This window comes from Sporobolomyces koalae (genome assembly GCF_050403365.1).
Source record: "Sporobolomyces koalae JCM15063 DNA, S_koalae_JCM15063T_v1_ctg29, whole genome shotgun sequence".
Classification (NCBI taxonomy): domain Eukaryota; kingdom Fungi; phylum Basidiomycota; class Microbotryomycetes; order Sporidiobolales; family Sporidiobolaceae; genus Sporobolomyces; species Sporobolomyces koalae.
In genome coordinates, this window is record NW_027481742.1 from 51872 (window position 1) to 78440 (window position 26569).

A 26569-nucleotide genomic window follows, 5' to 3' on the forward strand; every position below is an offset into this window, starting at 1 on the left:
TCTACGGAGAGACACGGTCAAATGCGATACTCGCCGAATTCTAGGCCTCTATCCGCATTTTCCTGTTTGAATCCGCAGTCGGAAACCTCAATCTTCACCCTAATTATAAACAGCGAAACCGACGGGTAACCGTCACGGCCCGCTCTCCCATAAGACCCCATACCACGGAAAATGTGACAATAGCCGGAATAGATTCATCATCGGAAAGCTTATTTTTGTTTCGAAGGGGGGGGAGGGGTTCTGACTTTTCCGAGAAGACGGGAAGAACCGTGCCAGAGACTGAGAGAGAAGGGGAGTAGAGCAAGACGCAATTGAGACTGGAGACGATCAGCGTCAAGACGCTGTCACTCTAGTCGCGTGCATCCCTCTCTCGCTCGGGACTCCTGCTCCTGCGAGGACTCGGCGAGCGCCTCGGGAGGGATCCATCGCGGTCGTCGCGGCGAACAGGGGAAGGGCTCCTCGTGCGACGGCTCGAACCTCGGTCATCGTAGTCGCGACGGGGAGGATAGTCGTCGCGGCGCGAGTAACCGCGGTCAGAGGCACGGTCGTCGTAACGGGAAGAAGAGGCGCGGGGAGGGCCAGCGGAAGCCTAGATGCAGATACAGACCGTCAGTTCTGACTGGCCAGTTTACAAACAACCTCGCTGTGAAGAGGACCTACGTCTTCGGCCACGTTGACCACAACACCGTTGAGCTCAGACTCGTTCAGCCTGCGGACAGCCTCGTCGGCGTCGCCGCGAAGAGCGTACTCGATGTAGCTGCGAACGATTGCGGGTCAGTTACAATCATCAAGAATCGACTCGCGACTGCGAGATCGAGAGAGCGGTGCAGAGATTGTTGCTCACCCGACGGTAGGGTCACGGCGGTCGACATCCGAGAAAGCGCAGTTTCCGACTTGACGAGCAAAGTCCTTGAGGTCCTATCGACAGGAACGAGCGGAGAAGGAAAGAGGGACAAAGATGGATCGGTTCCGAGCAGGACGGCGCTAGAGTTAGTTGATGATCCTCCAGGCGGCATATCAAGTTCCTCCAAATGTCGAATAATCGCGGGATCGCGCGAGACCTCCTGTTCGAGCGACCGCACGACCGAGACCACACGCCACCTAGCGACGACGATTCTACACGCGCGAGCTCGCCTCCAAATCGCCGCTCCTCCCGATCCTTTACGCTGGTCCTTGAGACGTGCGATGGGGCAAATCCTCCTAGGCTCTCAGCGCTCCCGCGAACGGCGAATCCCCTCGCAGCTCTGGCTGACGGCGAGCCGACGCAATGGCAGACCCGTGTACAGCCGAGGCCAAAACGGAAGCCGGGGTGTCACGTCAATCACAAGCGAGACATCGCTATGAGGTGTTCATGTCTGTTGCCAGGTGAATCACACGATGGACCGATGTCGAACGAGACTCGCAAACGCGCGTCGAGAGCGTAGCAGAGCATGAGCCAAGCGCGATACAGGGGAATCGACGACTTACTTGCCAGCTGGTACCTTCGCGAAGGTTCGAGACGACGAGCCTGTAGCCCGTTCCACCGCGTGCGACGGGGCGGGGAGGAGGAGGACGGTCGAAGCCACGGTCGAAGCCGCGATCGTAACCTCGGTCAAAGTCTCCGCCGAAACGGGGAGGGGGAGGACCACGACTGACATCAAGCCGGACGTCAGTTCCGTGACTCGTTCTGAACGGTGATTATCCGCCTAGCGTGACATACCGGTCATCGCGCTCGCGAGGGGGCTTGGCGAACTCGACAAGAAGACTGCCGGAGACACAAGACTAAAGTCAGTACGAGGCCTGAAGAGTATTCGCGCGCAGGTTTTCACTGACCGTTCGCCCATGAAGTCCTTGTTTCCAAGCTCCTGCACAGCTTGCTCGGCATCCTGAAGAGAACAATCGAGCGAGTTGAGTACATGCGTCGCCAAACATAGGTTTGGTGCAACGAGACGAGCGGAGACTGACGCTGAGGCGGTCGTACTCGATGAAGGCAAATCCGTTCATGAGACGGATGTCGACGAGCCTGCCGAGACTGGCAAAGTGCTCCTCGAGGTCGCGCTTGACTGCATCGGGAGGAATGCGTCCAACGTAAAGACGACGTCCAGACACTGCACGGGGACGACGGACGACAGCGCACATCAGTCAGTACTGTTCATCAGACACTTGAGCAGCGTGCGCAACAGCTCACTGTTCAGGTGGGTGTGAAGTGGAGAGAGAGCAGATCGCGCGCGCGCAACGTCCGACGGCGACCGGCGATCGCGCTCCTCTGCGCCTCTCGTTTCGTACGTCAAGCCGCGCCTCCGGCGCTGAGGTCTGTTAACACTTAGCCACATCTCGCGCGGTTGTCGCCTCGTTGAGCTTATGCACATGCAGAAATATCGTTACTCGCCCTCGTTCATTCCGGATGCAGGAGAATACCAGATAGATTACTGTTGTACAATGAGTACCTCGAATGTAGCGAGTCTGTCTAGAACGTGAGGAAATGCAAGTCTATCGCGGCAGGAAACCGCTGAACCGTTCAAAACACCCAAAAAATAAAAACCCCCAAATCAACGCCCGTAGCCTACGATAGTTCTTTCATGCTGCCGGATCCATTGGAACGAGGAGCCATGACAAAACCGAGATAAGTCGTAGACCTGAAGATTCGGAGAACCAGGTTAGAAACTAGCTTGGACAATACGCGAAGCTCAAAAAGGTCCGTACCCGTTGTCACTCCGAACGCGACTGCCGAGCTTGACGCAAACACGATGCCAGCCGAGCACATGCCTCCGAGGAAGACGGAGAACACGGCGATCAGCCGATGGTCTCGAGATTTGACGAGTTTGGGCACGAGCAGTTTTGGGTCGTTCAGGAGTTCGACCCAGACGGTTGTCAGCACGACTGCAGTTCCGAATTGAGCTGCAGGACAAGGAAGCCATGATCCAGTATCAGCACTAGGCCTCGAGGAATCGGCATGTTGGCCACTCACAGTTGATACGCTAAACACAGAGCGTTGCAAGGCGAGTCACAATGTCAGCAGCTATCAACGCAAGACGGACGAGGAAGAGATTTATACCTTCGAGACGATACCCTATTTGGTACCAGACATGTGTCAGTTCGGAATGGCTCATGCCGCAGTGAGCTGTGATCATAAGCAACTCACCTGCAAACCGAGACTGGCACTCGCAAATCCAAGCGCGGCCATTCCCAACGCGTCTTGCCAACCCGCCTCAGTCCGGAACCTGACAGGAAGAACCAGGATCAGTACCATTCAAGAGGGAGAAAGACGGTAATCCCGCTAGGACTTGAGACTCGAGAAACTCACTCTGCGATACTCGGGCCCGCACTGAAATGTGCGCACAAACTCGCTGCCATAGTCAAGAGCGCCATGATGAACGTTGCCGTCATGATCCACCATCTCCTCCTCGGTCCAACCTTGTCGCCAATCCTTCCGATCGACGTCCCGACGAGGAATGACAGGAGTGAGGTCAAGGCTTGTTGGTCCGCTTTGTGAAATGTCGTATCTCTTGGGGACGATGCGAACAATCTCGCAACCGCGAGAGACAGCTGTACGAGACCTCCAGCTTCAAGACGTGAAAGAGAGGTTCAGATGGCGCAATCCAATTTAAGGGCTTGGCAGTCGCGAAGGCGAGGTGGAAGTAAACATACTCTGGAATCCACACCACAGGTAGCATGCGAGGAAGGTAGGTGCCGACGTGAACCCAGTCAGGAAGCAGTAGCCGGTCAGTTGCAAGAGCGTCTGGCCCTGGTCGATATTCGCGGTCAGGAAGCTGCGAGGGTGAACCCGTGATTGCTGCATCGCTGTCGTCGCGTGCGACATTCCACTGTTCGCAGTTGACCCTTTGTCGACCCCTGAAGGTCCACCGTTCGCGATCGTTGAAGTAGACGCAGATGCGCTCATCATGGGCAAAGGCGTTCGAGCGGGCTGGCGACGGCAAACAGTCGAGTAATGTGTGGGTGCGCGATCGGCTGTGAGTACGGAGAGTGTTGTGCAGTGGCAGCGATAAGAGGTGGAGATGCAGGAGAGATGGGAAGCTAAAGCGCGGCTATCTAGATCTCCGCGCCGCTCCCGTCGGACGACTCATTTCGCGGCACGGTCCGGTTGCCGCAATTTTCTCGCGAGCAGCCTGCACTCTCCCTTAATTGTGAATGACGCTGCTATGAGGAGTCAAGCTATCTTAGTATACATGTCCGAGGGCGCAACAATCGCTTTTCAAAACCCCTGTCGCGCCATCCTGAAAAAACGTCGTTCGCGACAACTGTCACTTCTGTTGAACCAGACATGGCTGCATTTCATCGGCATAGGTTGTGGATTTTTATCGGATTTAATCCCATTCGTCATCGCTCTCTTCTTCTTCATCACTGTCTCCCATGTTTCCTTTCCTTTGACTGAGCGCGGCGGCCAAAGCGCTCGCCAAATCTCCTCCTCCGGCATCGTCGCCTCCCGCAGTACCACTCGTAGCCGTGGCCGCTGCTGCAGTTCCAGCCGCCGCTGCACCACCGCTGGCGACTCCGAGGGCCACGAGGGAGCGATCCGTCTCGATCGCCGTCTTGTCCGTCTGGTTGCTCGCACGAAAGGAACCTCACATCGTCAGCTCGTTCACGTTGAGGTAATGCCTCGAAGTGTACCCAGGCCATCAGGCGGAAAGTCATGCTTACCTTTTTGAGATTTCCAACTCCCATTCCCTGGATACTAGCGAGGAGGTTCGACCTTCCGTCTTGAGCAGGAGGCACGACGGCGCTTGTGACAGGGGGCGGAGGCGGTGGAGGAGCACCAGCAGGACGTCCGGGAGGAGGAGGAGGAGGGGGTGCACCTGAGCAAATAATGATTTAGCTGTTGATAAGCCGAACAACAGCATTAGATTAATCGTCAACCAACCTGGAGCGCCTCGGGCTGGCGGAGGCGGCGGTGGGGGCGGTACTGTGACACAAAAAAAGAGACGGTGAGCAGACACGAGCGAGTCCGAGTTGATGTGTACATACCTGATCCGCGGGCTGGTGGTGGCGGTGGAGGAGGCGGCACAGCTGAACCTCTCGCAGGGGGAGCTGGCGGAGGCGGTGGCGGAGGCGGCACGTTGCCTCGAGCGGGAGGAGGTGGAGGGGGAGCGACAGAGTTTCGAGAAGCGGGAGCCGGAGGAGGTTTCCGTTTCACGGCGTGACCGCCCGGAGCCCGGCTTGGCGGAGCAGGGGGCGGAACTCGCTTTGACGAAGGCGGAGGAGGCGGAGCCGGAGCGCGGCCCGGTGTCACGGTTCGCGGAGCAAAGGCAGGACCTGTGGTCTCTGCGGGCGGAGGAGGTGCGGCATTCGGTCCGCCTGAACCCTCGACGTAGTTGCGAATGAAGGTTTCGTTCTTGAGAATTTGGGTCTGCAGACTCGAAAATGACGGAATGAGCGTCTCGATAGTGGACATGAGTTAAGTGGCCTACTGACGCGACTGATTCCCTGACTCTCGAGCTGGCTGAGCAGTCTTTCCCAGCTCGGGTCGATGTTGTTGCTCGTGAACCCTTTCTCCGAGTCGAAACCCATATGCGCCACGTGATTGAACCCGGTCGGAGCGCCAATCATGCTCTTGTCGATTCCGCCCTTCTTCTTCTTGCTCTTGGACGGCGACTTGATTGTCGCGGTGGATCCGCCGCCGGATGACTGCGAGTATTTGGCGGCGTACTTGTGACGGTTCGCCACCTTTTTGAACAGTTCCGACGCCTCAGACTCTGAGGAGAATGCAAGTCCGATCATACAGTCCTATAAATCCCGCAAGTGAGGGGTCAGCGAACAATTCGTCATTCGGGAGTGAGAAACAGAAGAAGCTCACATCGGAAGGGAAGGTGTGGAAGAACGTGCGATCTTGATAGTACGGCATGTCTTCGACGATCCCATGCTGCCAAATGTTACCGCGCGTGCCCTGCGTGACCACGACGATCAGATCAAGGGAACACGAAAATCCAGGAAAGGGAAGGGGGACACTTGCGGCGAGATCGATCACTTTGAGCCACCCACCCCCTTGGCCCCAGCCAAACACGATCGCGCCCGAGATGCCCGAGTAGCTCCACTTGGCGGGGTCGGGGTAGGCATAGTAGACGCGGCCGATCGCAGCGGCATGGATCTTGTCGCCTGATCCGATCGGACCGTGCTTTTTGATGAGCGCTTTTTCCGACGAAGTCAGAGTCGAGGTCGATGGCATTGCTCGAGATTAGGATATCGAGTCCAGTACTGTACAGGAGAATGGGAATCAGTCTCGGTGGGGTCGTGGGAGTGAGACTTGCGTCGAGCTAGCAAGATGTGCATCTTCTTCTATTCGAGCACAGGGTGCAAGACTTACACCGCTAGCGAGCGAGGAAGCGAGTGATGCAGACGGCGGCTGCAAGCGAGAGCTGGGCGGTGCTGCGAACCGATTCGAGCCTACAAGGGACGTGCAGACGCAGTGATCGAGGGCGGGAGATGAGCCGTTCCTGACGACTGTCGAAGTGTTGTTTGGGAGCTGTGATTGTTGGAAGCGAGAGCGAGGAGGGCGAACGAGTCGGCGATGACGAGCGAGTGTCAAGCTGTGCGCAAGGGCAAGGTGTTTGCGGGGCAGATTCCTCGGCGCTGCGCTGTCCTTGATGGGGTCCAGGGAGACGCACCGAGGTTGTGGGACAGAACGTTCCGTCACTGGCCTTCGTTGGTGTCGACGTCGGCGTCGATCACTTTGAAATCGATTGTCCAAGTCGGTCACCGCACCTTCCCTCTCTCCGAACCTGCTATCCTCTCCGCCCTATCTATGGATCAACTAGTGCGTGACAAATGACTCGGAACCGAGGAATGGACTGCGTCTATGAGGGAGTCGCTCGAATGGACTGCGCATTCGGACTCGCAACCGTTCCACCTCATCGCGTCGTCTCGCTCGAAGGACTGTCCCGCTGACCGTCTTGTTTGTGCCATGCTCTCGACAGTCTGAATCTCAAATCGCCGAAGTACGCTCGACATCCCGCCTTGTGTTGCGCGACACGTCCCCACGCGTCTCGAACTCACTGACTTGTCCTCTCTCTAGTTCAAAGAGGCCTTCTCGCTCTTCGACAAAGGTGCGTCTATCTTCTCCGATGCCACTGTGCTACTCCATCCGGAGAAATATAATACTGACGCTCGCGTCTCTCCCGCACGCGCTCACTTTTACCACCTCCCTCGTTTCCTCATACACCTGCCTTCTGCTGCCCATACTAGATGGAGATGGCACCATCACGACCCGCGAACTCGGTACCGTCATGCGCTCGCTCGGCCAGAACCCTACCGAGGCAGAGCTGCAAGACATGATCAACGAGGTCGATGCCGACGGCAACGGCCAAATCGATTTCCCGGAGTTCCTGACCATGATGGCCCGCAAGATGAAGGACACGGATTCGGAAGAGGAGGTCAAGGAGGCGTTCAAGGTGTTTGACAAGGACGGCAACGGCTTCATCAGTGCGGCAGAACTGAGGCACGTTATGACCAACCTGGGTGAGCTCGCAATCTCGTTTTCCCGACAGCTTGACACGCTGCTTACTCGGATCGTGTTGATCTCCAGGCGAGAAACTTTCCGAGAACGAGGTCGAGGAGATGATCCGCGAAGCCGATGTTGACGGAGATGGCCAGATCAACTATGACGAGTGCGTTTTCATTCGTTCCGTGACTACGACCTCTTGCTGATTCCGTGGTTGCGCTCTGCTGCTGCTGCGGACCTCCAGATTCGTCAAGGTATGTCTTTTTAGAATGGTCACGAGAGCCGTCCTCCTTGCAGAACTGACCGATTTACCCGTGCTTGTACCAGATGATGATGTCCAAGTAGATCGTCTGTATTTTGCCCCCAACGCCTACTCTGTTTGCAATATCCGTCCGTCTCCCAAAGTAGTCAATTGAAGTCTAATTGCTCCTGCCCTTCCGCGCGGTGATGGTCGAGCGCACCGTTCTCGTCCGCAATTGCGCACTGCTCGCCGCTGTCTTGCCTCACTTGCAAAGCACCGCTTCTCGTCCGGCGGTGAAGCCGCCCAGAAGCTGAACCCCCACTCGAGCGCTCGCGCTAGCGTGTTTGTATTTCGCCGGTCGCTCAATTGTGTCCCCTGCTACACGGTGCACATCACATGGACTGGCCGCCTCCACCCATTGTTGCCGGCCCTATAGATCTTCCATGGCATTGAATGAGAGCGACCCGAACGCCGGCTCATTCAGGCAGCGCCGCGTGTGCATTCCGCTTACGTATCCGGGTGCTGGACTTTGCGGGTCGAAGCGTGGACCATCACCTCTCTTACTGTATTACCCTCTCTTGTCTTTTCATTGCTCACTGTAGCACTATACTCTTGTACTCCTCCCAGCCCTCAAGCCAGGAGAGGACATGCTACGATCACTCGCGCTGCTCCTTGCGCTCTCGAGTGCTTCGTACTCCCTCGCTCGACCCTCGATCTACTTTGACTCTGATCTATCGAGACGCAACAATGATGGCTCAGGGTCGTCTTCGGGACCGTCGGTCGAGATCAAGAACGGCACCGTTGAGGGTATTTCTCTAAAATCGTTCAACCAAGAAGGTCAGTTCCTGGTCTTGAGCTTGACTTGGGAATCGCCTCTCTCCTTACGAAACAAAGTTTTCCCGCTACAGCTTTTCTCGGTATTCCGTACGCTCAACCCCCTGTGGGAGATCTTCGGCTTAGGCGTCCACGAAGTCTCGAGAAAGGCTTCGAGAACGGAGTGTACAAGGCAGACGAGTACAGCGTGTTTGTGCGTCTATTCTCACACTCGCAACCCTCTGGCGAAACCTAACACGGTGACAACGACTTTCTCTAGTGCCCTGGATTTGGAGGAGACGAGATTGGCTACGAGCTTGGCGAGTAAGTCTTGTATATGCTTTACGTTCCCGACAACGATTTCACTAATTTGTGAATCCTCCGCAGAGACTGTCTCACGATCAATGTCGTCCGTCCTGCTGGTACAGCGGAGAATGCGAGCTTGCCCGTAGGCTTTTGGATCTATGGAGGTTCGTCGCTTCCCCCTTTCCTCCGCATAAATCCAGAATTAACTCACGCTGTGCGTACTTTCCTAGGCGGCTTCGCCATGGGAGGATCTGGAGACCGTAGGTACAACAGCACTTGGGTGGTTCAGCGCTCAGTCGAGATGGAGAAGCCCATTGTGAGCTTGATCCCTTCTCTGGGTCACAGTCTCCTGATCGAGCTGACTCGACCGCTCGCTCGGATCGACACGAAAAAGATTTTCGTCTCGGTGAACTACAGGGTTGCTGCGCTTGGATTCCTCGATTCTCCCGAGCTCAAGCGAGAGGGCAACGAAAACATGGGCCTGTACGATCAACGACTTGCGCTTCACTGGGTCCAAGAAAACATTGCCGCGTTCGGAGGTGATCCTACCAAAGTTACAATCTGGGGCGAGAGCGCTGGAGCCATGTCGGTATCGGCTCACCTGTTGGGCTACGGCCTCAACTCGACCGAGCTCTTCCGAGGTGCAATCCTCGAATCCGGTGGACCTACGACGGTGCGTCTCGCTTCCTGTGCTGTGTGGTTCACAGGTCTTGTCGCTTACTCTGTATACTGCTCGTCGCTTGTCAGGAAAACTTCAAGACGCTCAATGATACGGCGCCGATGTACGCTGAGATTCTCGACAAAACGGGTTGCTCCTCCCATTCGTCCGAGTCCGGTCAGCTTGAGTGCCTCCGAAATCTCGATTTCGACAAATTCAATTCTTCTGTCGCTGCAACGAGCTGGATGCCCGCTATTGATGGCGAGTTGGTGCCGATGGCGCCTACTCAGCAAGTCGACGGTTCGACGTTTGTCAAGGTTCCGCTTCTGATTGGTGCGAACGTGAGCTACCCCATCTTGTCTATCTTTGCTCGAGATGTGACACTCAGCTTCTTCTTCTCTTACTGCATGGCAAAGACCGACGAAGGAACCGCTTTCGGGAGTAGGGGACTCAACAACACGGCCGATATTGTGGCGGCTTACTCGGCTCGATACCCATACATGCTCAACTCGAGTGTCGAACATCTCGTGTCTCTCTACTCCGAGGAACCCTCTGCCGGAAGCCCGTACAATACGGGAGACGGTGTCCTCGCCACGGGTCTCGCAGACAAAGTGATTTTCGTGCTCATGCTACTTGCGATACGTGACTGACCCAGACTGCCACGTTCCAGCGCTCGTGCTCGATTGGCGGAGACACTTCAATGATTGCACCTCGTCGCTACCTTGCTGAGAATGCAGCAAAGTTCTCTCCTGTGTACTCTTACCGTTTCGACACGGTGCCTCAAAACGCGACCATTGATATCGGCGTCAGTCCTTCTCTCGATCCCAAACGACTTGCCTGTACTGACCCACGACATACTTCCTCCATATTGAATTTCAGATCACTCACTTTCAGGTTTGTCACGTTCACGGTTGTCGAGAGAGATTCGTTTTTGATTGATTCGTGTTGTAAATGCGTCGGCAGGAAGTGGCATATGTTTTCAGCAACCCTCTCAAGACTCAGAATCCTCTCGGAACGCGTCCTGGTGACGCCGAACTCGCCAAGCTCATGACCTCGCAATGGGTCTCGTTCATCCACGATCTCAACCCGAACAACAATGGCGGTAAGATTGCAGCGGTTTCCTCCTCGCAGCTTGAGCCTGAGTAAGAAGCTGAACCTCAGTATTTCCGTATCCAGTTGACAACAGTATCGAATGGCCGAACTACCAAGAGCGCCCTGAGAACTTCGTGTTCCGTCGAAACGGCAGTTTTGTCGAATCGGACGATTTCCGCAAGGAGCAGATCAGTTACATCAACTCGCTCGGTTCGCAACTTCAACACTGAGCGGAAGAGCCGTTGGAGATTTAAATTCTCGCTCAAATAGTGATCGTAGCCTGCAATATTGAACTCCGCTCGGACCCCTTACCCGGACTGATTTGCCTCGCCAGTCTTCCCGCGATCATAGACTGGTCGTTAGAGTTTTTGATTTATCGTACAGCAATGGTACCTCATGTGGATGAGGGAGTCAGAGAAAGCTGAAGAAGCTCACGGGGCGGCTGTCTTTTAACACTATATTCTCGCTTGGCACCTTACTCTTCGACAAATCTCTCTCGTATTCCGCCTCGTAGGTCTCGACAGATCCGAATTCCGATTCATTTTTCACTTGTTGAGACAGCTACTGTGCTGGACGTTCTCTCAGCGTCCAAATTCACTCGCTACCGCATTGATGTATGCGATCCCTTCTTTACGATAAGTGTCGGGCTCGATCCAAGACCCGTTGCGACGGAAGACGATATTTTCAGGACTTTGTTGGTAGTTGGGCCATTCGACGCTACCTTCCACTGTGAAGTCCCAAGGAGGCGATCCTCATCAGCTCGATCAACAGACAGAACCGAGCGGTCAGATCGCGATGGACGTACCTCCGTTTTTGTTCGGGTCGAGATCGTGGATGAACGAGATCCATTGCGAAGTCATCAGACTGGCGAGTTCGACATCTCCGGGTCGGTTGCCGAGAGGGTTCTGAGTCTTGAGGGGGTTGCTGAAAACATAGGCAACTTCCTGAAAGTGCGAGGTCTGCGAAATTTTGGAATTTCGAGATCAGATCACCGGTCAAGCACCGATCTGATGAGATTTATGCTTACTCCGATGTTGATTGTCGCGTTCTGAGGGACTGTATCGAATCTGTAAGAATAGACGGGCGAATAACGAGAAGCAACCTCGGCGAGATAGCGTCGAGGCGCGGTCATTTGGATGTCTCCGTTGATCGAGAGGGAGCGCTTTCAAGCGAAACCTAGGTCTTAGCAACCGGTGCAGAGAAGCGATAGGAGGGGCACACATACCTTGTCTTGCAAGCCAGAAGGCAAAACGCCGTCACCCGTATTGTACGGGCAACCCTCTGAGGGCTCTTCAGAGTAGAGGGAAACCAAGGTCTTGGAAGTGTTGTGCGATAGCTTGACATAGTTGAGCGCGAGGGAATCAACCAATTCGTCGGTAGTGTTGATCCCTCGCAGTCCGAATGCAGTACCTTCGTCGGTCTAGCGAGCGTCGAACAATGTCGAGGTCAGCGACACAGCAGCTTGCATACAAGGCTGACGACTCACATTAGTACCGAGAAGGAGCGGCACTTTGACGAATTTCCCTTCCGCAAACTGCTCCGACGAAGGCTTTCGCAAGAGATCACCATCCACGACGGGGCGCCAGAAAGTGCCAGCCACGCTAGAGTTGAACTTGTCGAAATCCAGGTTGCGGAGACACTGCAGTTGAGTCGAATCGTCACCGTCGGAACAGCCGGCTTTCTCGAGGATCATCGAGTAGGTGACGGATTGGTTGAAGGGCGAGTAGGTGCTCGAGGCGTTGTTGGTGTAGTACAATGGGTTGGCGCCACTTTCGAGGATTGCTCCGCGGAACAGATCCGTCTCGTTGAGACCGTACCCGAGCAAATGACCCGCAACGGAGAAAGCGCCGGCACTGCAGACGGAAATTGGGATGAGCTTGAAGACAGATAATGCCCCGACAGACTATACTACTCACCTTTCGCCCCAAATGGTCACCTTGGATGCATCTCCGCCGAAAGCTGCGATGTTTTCCTGGACCCAGTGCAGAGCGAGACGTTGGTCGTACAAGCCCAAGTTCTGATTCTTCTCGCTCTCGAGGGCCGGCGAATTCAGAAAGCCACCGGCAGCTACACGATAGTTCAGCGAAACGAACATGATCGGCTTGTTCATCTCGACACTCCGCTGCACGACCCAGGTGCCATTGTCTATGTCATCCGAGCAAGATGTGTGAGCTTAGACAGTCCCCCTCGTTTTCAGTCAGCGGGCAGGAAATATACATCGCCTGTCAGCACTTCCGCCCATCTGATAACCGCCTGCGAGATAGAATTCTGTCAGGATTTGCAACGTGTCAGGGGGTAGCGGAAACTCAACGTACCTCCATAGATCCAAAGTCCGACAGGCAAGCTTGCGTTTTCAGCGATCCCAGCAGGACGGACAACGTTGATCGTGAGGCAGTCTCTACAGAGGAATAATCGCTCGGGTCAGCGTCGTTTCCTTTGCCAGGAAAAGGCAGACTCACTCGGCAAGGTCGTAACCGATTTCGTCTCCCCCGAATCCCGGGCACTGGAAGGCAGCGATGGTTTTGGTAAATTTATGGCTCATAGGGTAATGAATGCTGCGGGGAGTCAAAGCGGAAGAACGCACGAAAGGACTGTACTCGTCGGCGTCGTACCGACCATTCTCGAAACCCTTTTCAAGACTTCTCGGACGCCTAAGCCTGAGATTCCCAACGGGCGGCTGAGCGTACGGGATACCGAGAAAAGCTAGATATATGTGGTCAAGATAAAGCAAATTAGCCATATTTTGATGGGAACAACAGGAAGGATTGAGTTGAGCTCGGCAAAAGTTCCACGGACCTTCTTGGTTGAACGCATCGATCGAGATGCCTTCGACGGTTCCGTTCTTGATTTGAGCAGTCGGGCGACCGATTTCATTTGTGGTATCGTTTCGCTTCGTGAGGGAGGCTGGGGAATCGAAAGAAACTGCCGGTCGTGCGACCGCCAAGGACGCCAATATCGAAAGAATCGATGCCGAAAGCAACATGATGGGTTCTTCTCAAAACCGGTTTCGTCAGATGTCACTCGCTGGTGATCGAGAGCAACGAGAAGAGCAGAAAGCAAGTTCAGAATCACATCGCGTTGCTTCGAACCTTGTCGCGACGAGTCGATCGAGCGGCTATATTTCATTATTTCCCGAGACCGGCCGAAGCGATTTTTCGTAAATATGCCGGTCTTCCCCCACTCAGGATGCCCAGTATTCGCATCTTCCCGCTCCCTCCGGCGCACTCGAACGATGATATGCGTGGACGTGCACGAGGAGGCATTCGAGAGTGGAGGGGACAATCGGCGCTAGAAGGTGGGTCAAGCTTGGCATGCCGGTTCGTCAAGATTGCGGACATAATGCACGCCAAATGTGACAAGGCCATCATTCTGCGAGGTCAGAGAGAGCGGCACCGAGGCTGTAGGGAACTGATTTATTCTTTATTTGCAGATACTGCGACCGGTCTCGCTCGTTCACGCGGGAGAAAAAGTCTACATTTTGTGAAGCGAGGGTGCCGAGCTGGAGACGATGCGAGACACAGGAAAGTGGCGAAGGAGGGGAGAAAGGCAAAATCACACATGCGATCACAAAAGTGTGGGGCTCGCAACTGGGCTTACGCGCGCTGGAGGTAGTGGTTGAGCAGACCGGTGGTCGAGCTGTCGTGGTCTTTGACGTCCTTCGAGTCGATTTGAGCCAGGATGGCCTTGGCAAGGATTTTGCCGAGTTCGACACCTTGTTGATCTGCAGTGCGTGACGAGGGGGATCGATGAGCAACGTTATCTTCTGGCTGGAACAGGGAAAGCAACGACTTACCGAACGAGTTGATACCCCAGATGCAACCTTGCACGAAGATCTTGTGCTCGTACATGACAATGAGCGAACCGAGAGTCTTCGGGGTCAACTTCTGGAACAGCACCGAGTTGGTCGGGCGGTTGCCTTCGAAAACCTTGCTCTTCCTGAGCGCCTCGTTCTCAGCTTGCTCGCCCAACTCCTTGCGGACGGTTTCCTCGTCCTTGCCGAACGCCAACGCTTCAGGCTGGGCGAAGAAGTTGGACAGCAAGATGCGGTGGTGAAGTCCGTTGCGAATCGGGTTCTGGGTCTCGATGGGGGCGAGGAAGTCGGCAGGAATGAGCTTGGTACCCTGGTGAATGAGTTGGTAGAAAGCGTGTTGTCCTAATCAGAAGTAGAGTCAGTTTGGGTCGAGTTCATGCGATGCAACGTAAATCCGACGTACCGTTGGTTCCACTTTGTCCCCAAATGATGGGGCCAGTCTGGTACGAGACACGTCGTCCATCTTTCGTCACAAACTATGTCAAGCGAGGAAAAAAGAAACAAAAACGCATGAGAATGAGGAGCTCCTGACTGGTCCAAGTCAGAACTGAATCACCTTTCCGTTCGACTCCATATCACCTTGCTGGAAGTAGTCGGCAAATTTGTGCATGTATTGGTCGTACGGCAGGAGCGCGTGGGTTTGGGCACCGTAGAAGTCGTTGTACCAGATGCCGAGCAGGGCGAGAATGACGGGCAAGTTGTGCTCGAGCGGGGTCTCGACAAAGTGCTTGTCCATCTCGTGAGCTCCGAGGAGAAGTTCTTGGAAGTTCTCGGGACCGATGAAGAGCATGATAGGGAGTCCAATCGCGGACCAGAGAGAGTAGCGTCCGCCGACCCAGTCCCAGAACTTGAACATGTTGTTCGAATCGATACCGAAAGCAGTGACGGCCTTGGTGTTGGTCGAGAGGGCGACAAAGTGTTTGGCAATGTGAGCTTTCTGGAAACGCAACGAACGAAGGTCAATTTCTAGACAGCAGAAAACTCATACCAGAGTTGGACACGCAAACTCACGTCCGAGGCGGATTCGAGGAACCAGTCACGAGCAGATTCGGCGTTCGTGATCGTCTCCTGGGTCGTGAAAGTCTTGGATGCGACGATGAAGAGGGTGGTTTCGGGGTTGCAAGCCTTGGTCACCTCGGCAATGTGGGTACCATCGACGTTCGAGACAAAGTGCATCGTGAGTCCTTCCTTGCCGTACGGCTTGAGCGCCTCGGTGACCATGACGGGTCCGAGGTCGGAACCTCCAATGCCAATGTTGACAATCGTGTCGATCGCCTTGCCCGTGTAACCTTTCCACTCTCCCGAACGGATCTTGTTCGAGAATTCGGTCATGTGGGCAAGAACCCCCTCGACTTCGTCGGCTCCGGCCTCGTCAATCTTGAACTTGTCGGCACCGAGGTTGCGCAGCGCGACGTGCAGGACGGCACGGTCCTCGGACGTGTTGATGTGCTTGCCCGAGATCATCTCGTCGCGGGCAGACTCGACGCCTCCCTCCTTCGCGAGTTGAAGCAGGGTCTTCCACACTTCCTCATTGATCAAGTTCTTCGAGTAGTCGAGGAGAATGTGGACATCCTTCCTGGGCGAGTCGTACACTTGGGAGAATTTGTCGAAACGCTTGGGGTCCGAGTCGAACAGCTCACGAAGGACGAGCTTGGTGTGGTCCTGGTCGTAGAGCTTTTGAAGGGTGGCCCACGAAGGGTAATCTGAGCAGTTTGGGGACCAAGAATCGGCATCAGTTTCGTGCCAGGCCTGGTCGAACAGACCCTCACTGCCCAGCTACGACATTGCTAAGAACCCCATGTTCGGCTTGCACGGTGCTCGACCGAGCGGAAGCCGAGCGTTTCGCGACCGAGATCGATGCGCCTAATCCCATCCACATCATCTCCGCCCGATCCCAACCCTATCCAGGCGTATCCGATACGCATGGAGGAAGCAGATGTCCTCCATGCTGTTCGTGCGCCCGTGTGTGTCACTTGGGAAGGACTTCAAAGGTTTGCCTCGGAATTCGGTGGAATCGCAACGGATGATGCAACTTGGGGCGGGTTGGATCGATTTCTCCAGAGCAAGATCTAGGTGAGGAAAGCTCTGCTCACCGGTAGCGAGTTTTCCAGACATGATCAGATGGTATGAATGTGAAGAGGAGAGAGGGAGAGGATTGAGCCGTCCAGCGAGAGACCGAACGTGGTTGACGCGGCGCCAACATTGACCGAGGGTCAGATCCGACTCGCCTCAGTAATCTTACGAAAATATCGCAATCTAATGAAGCATCTCGCTGTCATTGACCAAACACGACTGGCCATGAGACGACAAGCAGAAAAAGCAGCGGGGGAGAGCAATAAAGTTCAACAGGATTCGGGTTGGGATGAGGTGCAATACTGGAACGGACAATGACGAAGAGATGGATGCAAGCGTTCGGGATAATGTAAACATGAGAGATCCGGATGCGACAGGGCGAGATGGTTTTGCAAGGGCTACAGAGGGGTCGTGAATGATCGTTGATCGGAGAGGGTCATTGTGAGGGAGATATCCAAGGATGCGAGGTGTTGTAGAGGAGTGCTGCGTCGGATCACCACGCAGGCCATTCCTCAACATCGTCTGCTTTGTCCTGATCCTGGAAGGCGGACCAATCGAAGCCGTTCTGCGCTTTCGCCTTTGAGCGATCGTCCTTGCGTTCGCGTTCGGGCTCTTTCCCCTTGGATGGGTTGGTCGAATTGCTCCAGCTTGCAAACATGCTCGAGAGTGCTTGACCGGGCATCGGAGAAATCGGAATTTGGTTCACCCTCGGAGACGGTCGATCGTCCTGCTCCGAGCGCTGTGGGTTCGGCGAGTTACCAGCCGACGAGGCACCCAAAGTCGACGCGAGGAATGGGGAAGAAATCGACGAGCTTCTTCTTCGAGTCCTTTCGAGAGTAGGCGACAAGTTTGGCGGCTCGAGAGGAGCCAAAGCTTGTGCCAAACCTTGCTCGAACGTATCGACCAGTCCCATTGTCGCACGCTTCGAATTTTTGAACGTTTCCGATTCGGTCAAGTTCGTCCAACGCTTGTTGATCGAGGACCATCCATCCGAGAACGACGCGAGGCTCGAAAGTGTGCGTCCGTGCGATGGAGACGTCGATGGTGGAGCAAGGGACGAGGATGCCGGAGGCGGGAACGACGTTCGAGAAGCTTGAGCTTCTGTTGGGAACGATCGACCTGAAGAGGAGGAAGGACTGAATTTGCCTCCGTCCTGCTGCGGAGCCCTGAGATTGTCGTCTCCTACCACCGAGCTTGGCGCCGTGGAAGCCTTGTCCCCGCTCGTACGTGTGCGATCGCTCGCAGTCGAACTCGCTCGCGAAGCGCTCTTGCGATCCGAGCCGTCTTGACCTTCTTCTTCTTCCTCCTCGTCTTCCTCTCGGAGGCTTTCGAGCGGCGCGACAGCTCCCTCCCTCTCCCGCCGCCTGCCCTCGAGCGCTTCATGCTCCTGAGGCGGTTCGCTTGGAGGAGGCATGCCGACAGCCGCTTCGAGCACCCGTCCGAGCGCGCCTCCGAGCCAATTGCCGGCGGCTTTGACACTCTCGGGAATCTCGATCGGGGGCTCGCCAATCCCGGCGGATCGACCATTGGAGTCGGCAAGCCGTTCAGACGTATCGAACGTGTTTGACAGCAACGAGAGATCGAGCGAGTGCGCAGCGGTTGCGGGGTGGAGGACTGCAGAGCGAGGGGTCGGTGAAGTATTGGGAGAGGCGGTTGACACGGTCGAGATCGATTGTGATGCGGCATGACGAGGTGCTGGGGAAGCAGAAGAAGACTGCTGTCGCTCGAACGATCGCGCAATGATCGACTCCCACTTCCTCTTGAGCAGGGCGAGTTCTGATTCGTGTCGTTTCAATTCTGTTTAAGAGAGCGAGAAACTATCTGAGTACGGGCGCGAAAACCTGCCACAAGGGATCAAAAGTGGCCTTACCTTCTCGCAGGTCAAGACATTTCCGCTCCTTCTTCGCAATGAAGCTCAGCAGGTCTGCGTTTTGTTCTGTCAGGGTAGACTGGGCGCTGACGAAACCGAGAGCGCTCGCGTTCGCGAGATTGATCGGCTCTTCGATGCTCGCAGCACGCGTGCGCTGTTCCTGAGTTTGATCGGCCTCGATATTCGGTTCAGCCTCGTCCTCGTCCTTTTCTGGGAGCTGGTCCAGACTCGGGCGAGGTCTGCCACTCTCGAGCGAGACCCTCGCAGACTTGAGGGTATTCGGATTCGGGGATCCAGCTGCAGCCGGGAAAGCCGGGTCGGGACTGCCACTGCCGGCGGCGAGAGCACCGATCGTCGGACTTTTGGAGTAGCTGATGCTGCTAGTTCGGCGAGCATGGGCGCTCGTGGGCGTGCGAGAGGGCGATTCTGTGCGAATGGGCGAAGCGTGGTAGGCTGCCCCTGCGGATCTCGCCTGAGCAGGAGAGTTGTGCGCTTCCGTAGACGACGGGTTCGTTGACGTCGAAGGCTGGCCCGCATGCGACGAGTGCGAGGCGGAGAGGAGGGCAGACCCCGACATGCTCAAGCGGAGTCCTCGCCTCCTCGCGCTATCGCTCCGCGAGAGTGATGGGCTCCCCTGCGAACCGCTTGGAGACGAGGTCGAGAGCGGTGAGGAGGGAGATCCGGGTGAGAAGGGCGAGCCGTGGGACGAGAGCGAGAGGCGCTTGAGATGGCGCGGTGTCGTCGTTGAGCGCGAGCTCGAGGCCGGCGTCGAAGGAATAGAGTCCATGATGCGCGGAGAGGTTCGTCAGCGGCTTTGGACGAAGGATCGGGCGAGAAGACTGCGCCAGGCGGCTCGACGCGACGTAATCTGTTGCAGGCGGACCGTGGGTTATTCCTGCAAGTCGGATCTGGAAAGCCGGGCGGTCGTGCACTTGCAAGACAAGCTCAAGCCAATCCAAGACCCTGAATTGTCACTCGTAAGCGGGTGGAGGGCGGATCAGGCACGACGCGTCTTGTGTGTGAATCGATTGTCCAGCTGAATGTCGAGTCGCCGCACGAGGGAATGAGGCCAGATCGAAGCGTGATTGATCGTGTTGCCGCAGATTGCACGCTGTCCAGCAGCTGAAGCAAAGCACAGTCGAGAGCGCGTCCGGTACGATTAATTATGTGTGAGGCGAACTAATAGCAATCTCGTTGGGTAATAGTGACGCCTCCCCTGAGTGAGGACCGGCTACGACTGACCTGCAACTCGAAACCAGGCTATCTGAATCCACCACAGCTCGCGCCTGACTCGCACAGCCCGCGTATCCACTCGCTGCACCCACCACACAGCTTACCACCCCTCCTAGCCCTCCTTCGCCGCCTCGCCGCCTCCTGCTGCGTGTATACTTTTTTCCGTCTCTTTCCCTTCGCTTGAATCCAACCGGATCAGCGATCCACTTCAGCTCCGACTTGACCGACGGAACCGCTCGAGCAGATACTTCTCGTGCAGCTCCTAGCGTCCTCGACCTCCGTCTCGCAAGATGGCAACGTGGGCACAGAAAGCCGGGACTCCGACTGGAGAATCTTCTCCCTCGTCTCCCACACCAGCATCGCCAGCTGCCGCCACTGATGCTGCCCTCATGCCTCCTCCTGCCTCGACTTCGAGGTCTCACCACCACTCGAACGGCAAGGCCAACTCGTCCGACAATTGGCGCGCATCCGCGAAACCCGTCTCGTCGTCTCACCGCGCAGACAGACCGAACAAGGCCGCACCCAAGGCAGACCAACCTGCGCCGGAGAACGACGAGGGAGGATGGGAGACTGTAGAGAAGAAGGACAAGCCCGCAGTCGAGAAGAAGCAATCAACCCAGCAGAAGAACCCACGGTCCGGTACGACACGAGGTGGGGACGCCCACGGCAAGAAGGCCACTGGAAAGAAATCGAGCGACGGCAAGAAGAAGGACGACGCGAAGAAGCGAGGAGATCACCAGAAGGAATCGTCGGGAGAGTCGAACGCCGCCTCGTCGACGTCGACGTCGACGAGCAAGCAAGCGAACAAGCCCCTCACGAGTTGGGCCGACGACGACCAGGACGCACTGCCGATCCTGACCCCAAGCTTCACTGCCACTACCGCCGCAGTCGGCCCCGAGCCGGATCACGACGAGCTCGCCCCACTGCCCGAAGCGGTCGTCCCGACCCCGACCCCGACCGCTCCGCCCTCTCCGACTCGCGAATCGGCAGATCCGATCGAACAGAGCAAGCCCCAGAAGGAAGCCAAGAAACCAGCAGCTCCGCCCAAAGTGAATGTGTGGTCAGTCAGGAAAGATCAGATTGCCGCAGCAGCCGCCGCTGCTCCTTCGACTTCCGACAATGCCGACGACACCGCAAAAGACTCGACTCAGACGCCGTCCGCACCCGCCGCTGTGCCAACACCGGCGCCTACGAAGAACAAGAAGAAAAAGTCGAAAGCATCGGCGCCTGCTTCGACTGCTGCCAAGAACGAAAGCACCAAGTCATCGCAAGCGCAAGCTGCAACCCCGTCAACCTCGACCTCTGACGAATCTGCCCCTGTGCCTGCCCCCGCACCTAAACGACCCGCTCCCATCGCGAGCTGGTCAAACGCTTCGGCCCAGCAAAAGAAGGCAAATGTGCCGACGGTGGTTGCCGGCGAGGACGCCACGAGCTGGCCGGCACCCGAAGAAGTCAAGGAAAAGAAGGAAGATTCGAAGGAACGGTCAAAGAACCAGGACAAGGACGAGCAAACCAAGCCTCAATCGTCGAATGCTGCAGGAAAGAAGAAGAAGGGTCAGTCGTCTCGGATGCCGCGAAGCCGCTGCAGCAGACTCATTCGCTGACCTCTCTTGACTGTATGGTCCATTCTGCAGGCGAGAAATGGATCCCCATCAAGACTGAAATCACCGTTGCTCCGGGATCGAATGGCGGTCAGGCCTCGGGATCGAAGGCTGCGCGCAAAACCGCAAACCGTTCGGCTGCGAACAGCGCCAGCAACGAGAAGAAATCGCAACAAGGAAAGAAGGACGAAGCGAACAAGCCCGCTCACCCACTGCCTTCGAAGCCGACAACAAAGGGGGCTGCATCCGCCAACAAGCGTCAAGGAGCTCCATCTCGCGCGAGTCTGTTGGACAGCGGCTCGGTTGACGCCGATGGCGTTTTGCGTCCGTTTGCATCCACCAGCCAAGCGAACGCCTCCACCTCTGCAACCGTCTCTTCCCCTTCAACCTCAAACTCGGCTTCTCCCAGCGTCAGCAACGCTCAAGAACCTGCGGGCGAAAACGCCGCTGATTTGTCCACTCCTGCAACCACCGCCGCTCCCTCGACGACCGACTCTGAACCGACCAAGGAGAACTCTCCTTCCGATGCTTCGACTGCGCAAGCTAAACCCGCGACTCAGCAACAGGGTCGCTCGATTCCTTCCCACCCTCACCAAATCCAACCGCCCAACTTCCCTCACCACAACCTGCCGCATGCTCCCGGTGCATTCAGAGGTAACCCGCGAGGACGAGGCGGCATGCGAGGAGGAGCCGGTGCTGCAGGAGGACGAGGTGGCGCACGAGGCGGGTTCGGAGGTCGATCCGGTCCGACTCACCACCAACAGCAACAAGCTGCTGCTGCGGCCGCGCTCGAGAACGGCATGATCCCGATCCCGGTTCAAATCGACTCGTTCGGATACCCAATGGTCGACGCGCACGGGTACCCGATCCCGGTCGGTGGAGGACAGGCTCCGGTGGTGCAAGCGCAGATCCCGCCAGGCTGTATCGACCCGAGGATGCTCGACCCTACCCGGTACTGGTTGCTCGGACAGCTCGAATGGTGGTTCTCGATTGACAACCTGTGCCGTGATCTCTTCTTGCGATCAAAGGTACGCCACTAGCTTGCGCTCGTTGCACGATTAACTACAGACTGATCTTCCTTTCTTTTCCCTCCTTGCCAGATGGACGCGAATGGATGGGTCCTCATCTCTATCCTCGCCTCGTTCAACCGCATCAAGAACCTCACCTCGGATCTCGCGATCGTGGTCGAATGCCTGCGCATGACTCCCCTCCTCGAAGTTTCGCCCAAGGGCACCCACGTGCGATTGCGGCAGCAATGGCCCGAGTGGGTCTTGCCCAATGCGACCACGAACGAGGAAGTCAAGCGAGAGTTCGAAGAGGCCGAGAAAGAGAAGAAGACCAAAGAGGCCGAAACCGAGGTTGCGACCGAAGGAGCCAATGACAAGTCCGACGAGACGAAACCTGTCGGAGTCAAGGGATCGGTAGAGGACACCACCGAGAAGAAGTCGGAAGCCCAACAAGAGGCTGAGCAGCCGAGTACACCGGACGCGGACGAAGTGTCAATCCGGTCACCGACATTGAAGTCGCAATGTTGGCTCAATTCTTTTTTTTTTGACTCCTTGCCATTCTCGAAACAGCATTGCTGATCTGATCAATTACTTGTCACTGTAGCTTCTCCTCCCAACCACGTTTCCCCAAAAGCTCTCCCTGCTCAACCTGTTCTCGACACTGCAGTTGCATCGGTCACGACAACCGCAACGTCTCCTAAATCTGCGACCGCCGAAATCGAGCAACCTTTGTCGACATGACTCGTGCACCTCCTCGCTCGCTCTTTCACGAGATAATTCACCAAAAAACCTCAAAACTCTCCACGCTCTTGCAAACCTAAACAATGTTCCGAGATAAAGCGAAGGGTTATTGCAACCGGATCAGCTCTAGATTATTCACTTTGTTTCTTCTTCCCTTCTCACCACTTTCTACACCCGTCTCTTTCGAATTTCTTTCTCTCTGCCTTTGCTCTCTCCCGCTCTTCTGCATTGTTCTTCCTTTGCTCGAATCCTTCTCCACGTTGACTTCCTCCACTCCACCCTCTTCTTCCGGCGCACAACTTGCTCCGCTCAAAAAAACCTCTACTTTCCAACAATCTTGTTTCTGTTTTGCTCTTTCTTTTCTCAAAAATCGTTACGAATAGCATCCTTCTGCTCTGCCTGCTCTTTTCCCTCTCCTTCTCTCCCTGTCTCTCTCAGCTTTATTCGAAACCTGATTCTCTCACTTCCAAATTGTAACCTACGAAATATTTCTTTTGATGCGCTCAAAATCGCTTTTCGCGTGATCGCCGTTTCACCCCAATACGCTTTCCCAAGATCTCACAGAGACAGGAGCGACAATACTCGCTATCGACATGCGTCAGCACCAAGTCGAAACGATAGACAGTCGGGGAAAAAGAACATCTAGAAAATCGCAAATGGTTTCCAAACTCGACAAAAGTTCAGGTTCTTCGAGGTCCACCAATTGGGTACTCGAGTTCTTCTTCCCCTCCTACCCCTCGGCTCGCGATCGTTGTTGACCCGATCGAACCGTTCGAAGGTGAACGGTGAATCGAAGCAAGGTACGTGGGGTGGTACGACGAAGATGACGAGGTGGAAGTCGAGGCAGGGAACGATGGGGCGAGACCTGAAGGATGAAGCGCGTACGGCGATTGCTGTTGCTCGAGATGTTGCTGATAGTGCAAGTGTGGGGGCAGATGCATGGGATGTAAAGCAGGCGAAGGTGTCGGAGAAGGAGAATAAGATGGGGTTGAAGGAACCGAGAGCGGTGGCGGTGGCGGTGGACCCGACCCTAGACGGCGAGCTGAACTTGTTGACATTGAGAGGTTGGCGAATTGTTGTTGAGGGGGATACATCGCAGGTGGCAGTACCGGGTACGGATTGAATTGCGGATGCTGCGGTGGAGGGGGATAGAACTGTTGCGCGGTTTGCTGATATGGCTGTTGGTACGGAGAATAGGACTGCTGTTGTATCTGGAGGGAAGCCATAGGCGTTGGCTGCTGAACTACGGGTTGGTATTGCGAGGGATTGGACGAGGGAGGAGGGCGGCGAGAGGATGTCCGATGTACCTGGTGCTGCGCGGTTTGAGGCCGCGGAGGCTGCGAGGTGTACTGCGAATTATAGAGCGATACTGAGGAAGAGGAAGAGTGTTGCGAGTTGAATGATGGCCTCGAAGAGAGCGGACGGGCGGAAGGTCCTGGAGGAGCGAGTGTGTGGATTCGATATGGAGAGCCGTTCCCGGGACTGGGATTGCGCGAGTTCGTCGCAGACGAAAATTGTGACCCGTTCGTACCAGCGATAGGGGCCGCAATGTGGTAGCCGTTGATCGGATGGGGTGGTTTTGCGGGCAGTTCGTGAACGCCGGAACCTCGACCTCTTCCTGCTGGCGAGCTTCCAGGGCCGAACGACCCAATCGTAGGTTTGCCGGTAAAAGGTGCCGGTTGCATCGTATTCGGCCCCCGAGGGATAGCTTGAGTTACAAGTCCGCTCCGAGTGATGCCAAGACCTGCTCCTCTCCCTCTCCCCAATCCACCTGACGAAGGCTGTCCGTTCCTTGGTGGTGGCGACTTGGGTCTCAGCGCGTCGAGTTCTGCGGCGCTCGATCATTGGAATATGAGCTGAAAGACTGCTTAGAAGGCGTCTACATGGACAGAGCTTACCTTCGACAAAGGGCAGCAGAGTCGCGACTTTGTCGTCCTGAACGTTTATTCCACCCGCAACTCCGACATCTCGTTTCTTTTTCCACGTGGTTTCCCACACTTCCTTGTTCCATGCTCGCTGATGCCATACCGTGTTGTTGCCGTCGTCGTCTTGCTCGTTCTCGACTTGTTGCACTTTCGATTCTGGCACATATGGCGTCTCTTCGTGTGGAGACTGAATCGTGAGCCAACCTCTACGCAAAGCGTGCTTGGAACCATACACATGCAACCTTCTCGTGCCGAGACAGAAGTTTTCAATCAGAGTTTGCAGTTCGGGCGGTTTCAAGTTTGTGTCTAGGGACCGATCAATGTCAGCAAATGTCTATCAGGCACGCTCGCGAGATCGTACTCGTGAGAAATACCTTGTTCATCGCCCTCCCAGACCAGGACGTCCGTGTCAACGTTGCAGTGCACGAACCAGCTGTCGGTGGATCTTCGAACGGTCCCTCTGATCCCCATCAAGCAGTGCTCGACGGTCGGAGTGAACAGTGACGCAGGCTGGATGTACGGGGGTTCAGGCAAGATCAGCGACGGGCATCTTGAGGAGGCTGTCGTGAACTTTGGAACTCACATCTCTCGTCAGGTCTTCCTCGGGATCTTTCTTGTTCGTTTTTAGCCACACGATATCTTCGCATCTCCTATACCCCCAACTCGCGAGCAATTCTCGACCTCGCTCGAGTCCGATCCCATCGGTCCCAACCATCTCGCCCGTTTTCGGATGAAAGACGCGTTGTCCCGACCCAACCCAAAGCCAGACGAAGGCTGGATTCGCCGCGAGACTGTTGAGAGGCAGTGCTGCGAGCTCGTCGAACGTAACGGAAGAAGGAGGCGTCAGGAGAATGCTGTCGAATCGGGAAGGTTCGAGCTTTGCGAGTGTTTTAGCCGTCGCCGAGCGTTTTGGAGCGGAGTCCGGCGCATCATCGGTGTTCCCTAGCTCTTCCAGATTCAGGTAGGTTGGTGGGATCGAGTAACGGGGCGAGCGGGTGAGAGCGTGTTTCTGTGCGAGGAGGGAAGCGAGTTTTGGATATCTGCGAAGGAAACTCTCGTAAAAGTCAGTCTCGGAATAATGAGAACGGCAACAGTGGGATGGTTGCTCACTCTTGAAACCTGGTTTCAACTGCCGCGTTGCGAATAAAGTTTTGTGGGCGACGCCCCGTCTCGACGTATTGTGCCGAATGATCGTTTCGGATCGTCTCTTCAGTCGGGACCTGTTGCGAGTCTAGCGTGTCAGCATGCGATTCTCTTTCCCCTCAAGAAAAGAGGAAAAGGGAGGTGCACGACTCGCGTAGCTGGACCCCCACCGGTCTAGTTTGTTCTGCTGTTCCTGCGTGAGCGTGACGCTACCTCGCTCTCTCGCGTGGTCACGCTCCGAATGATCCGACAAGTGCGAAGCGGCTCCTGCTGCGCTCGAGTTGGCAAAGTTGCGAGACGAGGCAGGGTTGCCCTTGCGCGCAGGGGCCGGACGTACCAACGCGCCGGTCGTGGTCGAAGGTCGAGTCGACGCGCGTGACGACGAGAGTGACTGTGATGGAGATGACGCGCTCGAGGTCGATGGCGTCGGGGAAGGGGATGGAGACGGAGACGTCACCTGGGATCGAGTCGGATGATGCGGGTTCAGTGAACGATTCGAGTTTGGGACGGGCACAGGCGGACGTAGGTGCGTCGAGTCCATCACGAGAGGACTGCACCGAGCAAAGCTCAGAGAACGCCAGTACCGTCCTGCGACAGAGGCGCGACAGTGCAGAGTGGAGGGC

The 26569-nt window shown here is 56.0% G+C and overlaps 10 protein-coding genes across 10 annotated transcripts; 3 read left to right on the top strand and 7 right to left on the bottom strand.

Moving 5' to 3' along the window:
• Positions 1–349: 349 nt before the first annotated feature.
• NPL3 (mRNA-binding protein NPL3) lies at positions 350–2312 on the bottom strand (the record flags this gene model as incomplete). The annotated part of the gene is made up of 8 exons (XM_076679935.1): positions 350–589; positions 661–757; positions 845–918; positions 1468–1630; positions 1700–1744; positions 1813–1865; positions 1945–2087; positions 2168–2312. 8 exons carry the CDS (start codon positions 2310–2312, stop codon positions 350–352), a joined length of 960 nt encoding a protein of 319 aa, XP_076532912.1.
• A 244-nt stretch (positions 2313–2556) lies between these two features.
• On the bottom strand, positions 2557–3883 carry JCM15063_004466 (YoaK family protein; the record flags this gene model as incomplete). Its single annotated transcript, XM_076679936.1, has 7 exons — positions 2557–2615; positions 2683–2877; positions 2948–2957; positions 3035–3049; positions 3122–3200; positions 3284–3542; positions 3628–3883. The coding sequence occupies 7 exons, from the start codon at positions 3881–3883 to the stop codon at positions 2557–2559; spliced, it is 873 nt and encodes a 290-aa protein (XP_076532913.1).
• A 421-nt stretch (positions 3884–4304) lies between these two features.
• JCM15063_004467 (Wiskott-Aldrich syndrome protein) lies at positions 4305–6160 on the bottom strand (the record flags this gene model as incomplete). Its single annotated transcript, XM_076679937.1, has 7 exons — positions 4305–4538; positions 4639–4793; positions 4859–4900; positions 4963–5344; positions 5410–5721; positions 5792–5881; positions 5948–6160. 7 exons carry the CDS (start codon positions 6158–6160, stop codon positions 4305–4307), a joined length of 1428 nt encoding a protein of 475 aa, XP_076532914.1.
• Positions 6161–6502: 342 nt separating this feature from the next.
• Positions 6503–7777, top strand: JCM15063_004468 (calmodulin; the record flags this gene model as incomplete). Its single annotated transcript, XM_076679938.1, has 7 exons — positions 6503–6748; positions 6909–6929; positions 7007–7037; positions 7177–7449; positions 7517–7598; positions 7677–7686; positions 7760–7777. 7 exons carry the CDS (start codon positions 6503–6505, stop codon positions 7775–7777), a joined length of 681 nt encoding a protein of 226 aa, XP_076532915.1.
• Positions 7778–8320: 543 nt separating this feature from the next.
• On the top strand, positions 8321–10772 carry JCM15063_004469 (uncharacterized protein; the record flags this gene model as incomplete). The annotated part of the gene is made up of 12 exons (XM_076679939.1): positions 8321–8510; positions 8582–8700; positions 8767–8810; positions 8874–8956; positions 9023–9108; positions 9187–9465; positions 9540–9791; positions 9867–10061; positions 10121–10255; positions 10330–10344; positions 10414–10552; positions 10627–10772. 12 exons carry the CDS (start codon positions 8321–8323, stop codon positions 10770–10772), a joined length of 1683 nt encoding a protein of 560 aa, XP_076532916.1.
• A 351-nt stretch (positions 10773–11123) lies between these two features.
• On the bottom strand, positions 11124–13525 carry JCM15063_004470 (uncharacterized protein; the record flags this gene model as incomplete). Its single annotated transcript, XM_076679940.1, has 11 exons — positions 11124–11269; positions 11348–11501; positions 11570–11704; positions 11768–11962; positions 12029–12395; positions 12459–12687; positions 12760–12795; positions 12858–12940; positions 13002–13045; positions 13127–13245; positions 13339–13525. The coding sequence occupies 11 exons, from the start codon at positions 13523–13525 to the stop codon at positions 11124–11126; spliced, it is 1695 nt and encodes a 564-aa protein (XP_076532917.1).
• A 610-nt stretch (positions 13526–14135) lies between these two features.
• Positions 14136–16468, bottom strand: PGI1 (glucose-6-phosphate isomerase; the record flags this gene model as incomplete). The annotated part of the gene is made up of 6 exons (XM_076679941.1): positions 14136–14263; positions 14336–14695; positions 14757–14829; positions 14910–15290; positions 15365–16056; positions 16447–16468. 6 exons carry the CDS (start codon positions 16466–16468, stop codon positions 14136–14138), a joined length of 1656 nt encoding a protein of 551 aa, XP_076532918.1.
• A 451-nt stretch (positions 16469–16919) lies between these two features.
• On the bottom strand, positions 16920–19083 carry JCM15063_004472 (uncharacterized protein; the record flags this gene model as incomplete). Its single annotated transcript, XM_076679942.1, has 2 exons — positions 16920–18223; positions 18297–19083. The coding sequence occupies 2 exons, from the start codon at positions 19081–19083 to the stop codon at positions 16920–16922; spliced, it is 2091 nt and encodes a 696-aa protein (XP_076532919.1).
• A 736-nt stretch (positions 19084–19819) lies between these two features.
• Positions 19820–22878, top strand: JCM15063_004473 (La RNA-binding domain-containing protein; the record flags this gene model as incomplete). The annotated part of the gene is made up of 4 exons (XM_076679943.1): positions 19820–21083; positions 21164–22158; positions 22231–22660; positions 22742–22878. 4 exons carry the CDS (start codon positions 19820–19822, stop codon positions 22876–22878), a joined length of 2826 nt encoding a protein of 941 aa, XP_076532920.1.
• A 680-nt stretch (positions 22879–23558) lies between these two features.
• Positions 23559–26487, bottom strand: KAR4 (Kar4p; the record flags this gene model as incomplete). Its single annotated transcript, XM_076679944.1, has 6 exons — positions 23559–24706; positions 24777–25109; positions 25178–25313; positions 25387–25843; positions 25914–26023; positions 26155–26487. 6 exons carry the CDS (start codon positions 26485–26487, stop codon positions 23559–23561), a joined length of 2517 nt encoding a protein of 838 aa, XP_076532921.1.
• Positions 26488–26569: the final 82 nt, after the last annotated feature.